This window comes from Bombyx mandarina, chromosome 10, assembly GCF_030267445.1.
Source record: "Bombyx mandarina strain Sakado chromosome 10, ASM3026744v2".
NCBI classification, from domain to species: domain Eukaryota; kingdom Metazoa; phylum Arthropoda; class Insecta; order Lepidoptera; family Bombycidae; genus Bombyx; species Bombyx mandarina.
The window spans coordinates 11,878,996-11,884,932 of NC_143217.1; the positions used below are offsets into that span (position 1 = coordinate 11,878,996).

Genomic DNA, 5,937 nt, shown 5'->3' on the forward strand with positions numbered 1-5,937 from the left:
TCTTCTATATATATAAAAATGAATTGCTGTTCATTAGTCTCGCTAAAACTCGAGAACGGCTGGACCGATTTGGCTAATTTTGGTCTTAAATTATTTGTCGAAGTCTAGAGATGGTTTAAAAGGTAGATAAATATGAAAATGCTTGGAAATAAATAAAAATAACAATTTTATTTTTCCTTTGATGTGACCTCCGTTGGACGGATTCATTTTGTTTGTTTAAAACATATGTATTTTATTTATCGATTGAGGCACTACGAAGTCTGCCGGGTCAGCTAGTATGTGATATAAATGACATGTTTCATTTTTAAGTTGAATAGTTTTCATATGGTACGGAAGTTCGCAAATACTACAGCTGTACATCTAGATGCGATTACTTTTATTTAAATTATTCAAATAATGTCATTTTTAACACATTGAAACGTAATTAATACATTTTTGGTCCTTACAAACAATAGTTACAAACTATAGTACTAAAATAAAATATATGTGTAGGTTCTATTAATTTGTCAACTATAAAATAAAATTTTATGTTTTCTATTATTTATTTTCATTATAAATTTATTTATACTTTTTATCTACGTATAGAACAATCTTTCAATAAACTCAATTATTACTTAGGTTCTATTTCTTCGTAACAACAGAGGTATTAGTTCGTTTTAATAGCAAAAAAAAAATTAGAGATAACAAATACAGTGTCTCGTTCACAGAATTTTAATTCTAATCGATTAGAGATTATAAAAGGAATGGTTAAATTCTCTTTGTCAAAAATTCTTCTTGATGTTTTTTGTCGTCTTTTTAAAACTACATTGACACCTTCAGTTTATGGGAATATAATCGGTGTAACCATTACATCTGAACATATTACTTTTTATACAAGTTTTTGTGTATCCATCTTATTACAAGTGCCCTGTGATTTTCTGTGTCGCAGTAAGTAAAATTTAGCCTTATTGGTTTGGGCAAAAAGACAGAAATTTGAAATGGCCGACCCGGAGCTTAAGAAAAGTAAAGTATCGATGATGGCTATGAAGAGTCAGTCGCATACGCGATCACATGCAGCATTCGGTTCTAAATCAATGAGTCGAATGAAAATGAGGAAGGGATCTTTTGGTTTCGCCAGTGTGCCCGGAATCAGACCTGTCGAAAGAACTTCTCAGGTGATAATTGTTAGGTATTTTTTTACTTGTGATAGGGCGCATTGTAAGTACGATCACGAGCAAGTACCAAGATGTATGATGTCGTGGCTTAGGTTTCAAAGGTCAAGACAGTCATTATGCAATGCAATTATAACTTCAACTTCATGCTTTGAGGTGGTGACGTTTACATTTCTATGGACTCTGGTTACCAAATATTAAAAGGGGGCTATCTCATGAAGTTAGTAATTTCACTTTGATTTAAATTTACATTGTAATTATTATACTGAGATTTAAGTCGGCTTATAAAAATCTACTACACTAAGAATCTTGGTGTTGCGAAGTTGTAAATATTACGTACTTAATTGTAAATTAGGTGTTTGTTAGATTTTATTCAACTCAATTGTGGGAGTAGCCTTACCGAAAGTAACTAATGGTGGTAAGAGCTCTTGTGAGTCCGCGCGGGTAGGTAACACCACTCTGCCTATTTCTGTCGTGAAGCAGTAATGCGTTTCGGTTTGGAGGGCGGGGCAGCCGTTGTAACTATACTGAGACCTTAGAAATCATATCTCAAGGTGGGTGGCGCATTTACGTCATAGATGTCTCTGGGCTCCAGTAACCACTTAAAACCAGTTGGGCTGTGAGCTCGTCCACCCATCTAAGCAATAAAAAAATAAAAACTATCTTCTTTTCAAGATTTTATTTAAATGTAGTCGAATTTTCGCGCGTTCTAAACAGACCTTCCACATACATGTCCACGGTTCGAACGAAATATGCTTCTAACTCTTTTGTCCGTAGATCTTGTAGGTTGTATGATACTAAGTTCTCTAATGCTAACAACATCTTTTGTTTGTCGCTTGTAGCATATAGAAATGCTATTTTGGAATATTTATAAGGTGATTTAGTCCAATGAGTATTATTTAGTTTTATAGTGTACTAGCGACCCGCCCTCGCTTCGCTTCGGAAACTGTAATTTATTATTGATTTCTCCACTATTTATTATACATATAAACCTTCCTCTTCAACCACTCTATCTATTAAAAAAACCGCATCAAAATCCGTTGCGTAGTTTTAAAGATTTAAGCATACATAGGGATATAGGGACAGAGAAAGCGACTTTGTTTTATACTACGTAGTGAAGTTGATGTACATAATAATTATGTGCGTATTGTATTGCTTTTGTTTTTTTGGGTAAACTGCCTCTTTTTTTTCTTCTTTTGTTCACTTTCTACTTTTAAGTGATTCTGATGGTGGAAACATGTTTGGTTATTGTTTTAACTATTTTTTTTTAAATTATATGTTTGTATTGTACTGTTGGTTTCCTAGATACATAAACATTTTAATGTATGTGATATTGCAAGTTTTATCGCTAATCAGTAATATAATTTGATAAATCATTTACCGGCTTGTTACAGCTGGCCATAGAGTTTAAGCGTCCACCGTTACTATTCCTGAACACGTACCAACTAGATCCGCACCCGGATGGTATATTTAATGTTCCAAAAGTTAGAAAAATTACAGAAGAAACATTAAATGAAAACTTCACTGGTCATCGCTACAATATGCAGGTATATTTGCAAGATAAAATAGAAACGTAACCTCTCTGATTAATCCATTTCGGTGCAAACTAATTTAAAGACGTGGCCTAAAAATAAGATGTCCCGGTGCCCTCATGTAAGGCGATTCGTATACGTCCGTGGACAGATCATATCTCCGGGTAATCAATTTTAACCAAATACGTACGTTACTTGTGTTCACGAATGATTCCCATGTTCATTAAAAATCGAACTCATGTAATGTATGCAAATGTCTAGTTAGTGGTAGCAGCCTGTTTGTAAGAAAAACCGCACGACGTAGGGTTTGATGTGGGGAACAAACTTTGTATATAACTAAGTCTTACGTTGGACCTCAAGGTAATTTATAATTAACGCCCATTAATTAACACCAGACGGTCTGTGAGCTCGCAAGAGCTGGGCTAAAGCGATATAAAAGAAAACAAAAAATACAGTGGTATTTATGTCCTTTTTTGAATAGGTTATTTTTAGCGACTACCTATTTAATCAAGGTGAGAAAAATAAAGATGTGTTGGTATAAGAAATTTTTATTTTTATTTTAAGCCACGTTTAGCATTCAACAAAACGTATAAATTAGATTTTTATTATAATATCACTGCGTTTAGTTTTATTATAAGATAGTTTTCAAATAATTTTGAAATGTCTTTGAAAGTGTGAGGAATATTTTTTTCTTGTCCTAGGAATCACCAGCGGTCGCATTGAAAATAGCAGGTGAAGTAATGCGTAAAGTCAAAGCTTTGCAATTTAATCGATACAGAATATGTACTGTCGTCACTATTGGACAAAAGCGAGCTCAAAGCTACAATAACGCAGTGTCGTTCCTGTGGGACCACGAAAGGGATAATTACTTCGATGCTCAGAGAGAAGAGAGCACTGCGTTCATACAAGTTACCACGTTCGGGGTTTATCTTGATTAGTTCCATAATAGTTTGCTATGTAGTATTTTTAGTATATTATTAATCTATCTATATATATAAAAATGAATTGCTGTTCGTTAGTCTCGCTAAAACTCGAGAAGGGCTGAACCGATTTGACTAATTTTGGTCTTGAATTATTTGTCGAAGTCCAGAGAAGGTTTAAAAGGTAGCTAAATATGAAAATGCTCGGAATTAAATAAACATAACAATTTTGTTTTTCTTATGATGTGTCCCCCGTCGGACGGATTCCTTTTGTTTGTTTTAAGTTTATTTTATACAAAAGTTTAGGTCTTTTATTTATCGATTGAGGCGCTAAAAAGTCTGCCGGATAGTACGAAATAAATAAATTATTCCAGGAGCTATTATTATTGCTATCGAGTCGTTTTCGTTGTAGATAAACGTTTGGTGTTTGTCTTACTTGTTTTTGCACTTGTAACGCAGCTCTATATGTTAGCAAACAAATAAAATTTATGTATTTTTTTAATATCAATATAATAGCTATTAGATGCTTATGAAAATATGTACGGCACTTTTATTTTGTCTGTGTGTCAGCTTATTCCCGATAATCGCCGAAACGATTTTGACCCAAGTTTCACTGATAGAAAGTTTGTGGTAGAAAAAGTAGCTTAGGCTAAGTGTGTCCTAAAAAAAAAGTTAGGTCTCTTCACAACAAAAAATAATGTTATTAAAGTCATGAAATTGTGAACAAAATCGGTTTTATCCGTCATTCTGGATTACTGTCCTTGTTGTTGAAAATTTCACATTTTTCATTATTCTCATTTGAACAAGAATAGCCGTCGGCAGTTGTCTTAGAAAAATGTCTTATTATAAATGTGTTTAAATTTTTTTAGAAGGTTTTAGGCATAACATTCTTCATTTGTATAATAAATAAGGTTAAAGTCAGAAAGACAAGACATTTTTCCTGCTAATCTCATTTATTGATAATATTATATGTCTCGTGTAATAAAATTTGATTAAACGTTAAAAATCAAGAGCGTTAAAAATCAGGAACGAACATGGTTATAATTGAATAGTCACAGACTAAGACTAGGACTCAACAAAATAAAGAGCCGTTCCATCAGTGCGCAAATAACGTGTGTTGAAAGCTATGGAAGAAGAGAAGAATCTTTGAGAAGTCCTTTAAAGATTTCTTTCATTCATTATCCGATGTGCAAGTGAAAGTAACTGACTTTGATACTAAAGTTATTATCGATAAAATTAAGTATTTTTTAATTTTAGTCAACAGTTATGGTGTTTTTAACGTCCCATGATACAAAAGTATATAAATTGATAGGCAAGTGCCTAGAATCGAGAAATATAAATGTGAGCTATCCACGTTAATGTAGGTTGCTTGCAGCAGCGAAGGCACTTGCTTGACCTAAAATGATACGAAATCTCATGACAGTAAAGTGACTTTTGATTTGATTCGAATTTAAATTTTACTAGACGCCAAATGTTGACTATTACTATAAAAAAATATGCTTATATCTGTCCAATTTGCGGATTGCACCTGTGTACCTGGGGACTATCCATTGTGTAAATAATCCTACTAATAGTAATGCGAATATTTGCGAGAATAGAGAGATGTCAGTTGCTTTTTTATGAAAAACCCAATACATTTTGATGAAATTTCATATCGCTATACATTAGTATAAGGCTTAACAATTATAATACAATGTGATCAAACTATAATAAAGCGCGAATAGTTTAGTTTTTTATAGTGTAGTCTAGTCTAGTCTTTGGCTTAGAATAGTCACAGCGAAGCTTGGTCTGGTTTCACTCATTAAAAAATAAATTAATATTTTAAATTCAAAAAGCTCACGTTTATTTTAAGAAGCTGTAGTCAACCTTATATATACAATGTTAGAGGGAACGGATAATGACAACTATTAAAGTACGTATTGTTTGCATTTAATTTAGGCGCTTTTTAGATACGATCACACATTGTACATATAATATATCGACTTCGTCACGAACGATAAAAAAATGAAAGCGTTGCAATACGTGTCTTCGCATACCGACTTTGTAATGTAAACATGAACCGCGGCTGCACGACTAATTCATGATTCTAACACATTCTAATTAACATAATTTTTTTGTTAACGTTAAATACAGATTTATAAATGCAAATTATTTTGGGGTCAAAATTAGGCAAGCAGTCAAAAACATTATTGTGTTGGTATAAAAGTTATTCTATCTATGGTAAAGGTCAACTGTACGGTACTTGATCAAGATAGAAATTAGACCGAGGTTTAAGACAATATAAGGTATATTATTACCACGGAGCATGGTCGACTAGAGGGATCGTGATACCTG

General features: G+C 32.9%; 1 protein-coding gene across 1 annotated transcript; it reads left to right on the top strand.

The window, feature by feature from the left end:
- The first annotated feature begins 977 nt into the window (after positions 1 to 977).
- LOC114243174 (dynein light chain Tctex-type protein 2B) lies at positions 978 to 4,048 on the top strand. The gene is made up of 3 exons (XM_028174567.2): positions 978 to 1,154; positions 2,546 to 2,698; positions 3,385 to 4,048. The coding sequence occupies exons 1-3, from the start codon at positions 978 to 980 to the stop codon at positions 3,619 to 3,621; spliced, it is 567 nt and encodes a 188-aa protein (XP_028030368.1). The 3' UTR covers positions 3,622 to 4,048.
- The last annotated feature ends 1,889 nt before the right edge of the window (positions 4,049 to 5,937 follow it).

What these genes read in the sequence shown, in the direction of transcription:
- LOC114243174 (XM_028174567.2), top strand. Translation starts at nt 978, where the DNA reads ATGGCCGACCCGGAGCTTAAGAAAAGTAAAGTATCGATGATGGCTATG. An exon ending in CTGTCGAAAGAACTTCTCAG is followed by an intron (nt 1,155 to 2,545) that starts GTGATAATTGTT and finishes GGCTTGTTACAG; the next exon opens with CTGGCCATAGAGTTTAAGCG. An exon ending in GTCATCGCTACAATATGCAG is followed by an intron (nt 2,699 to 3,384) that starts GTATATTTGCAA and finishes TTCTTGTCCTAG; the next exon opens with GAATCACCAGCGGTCGCATT.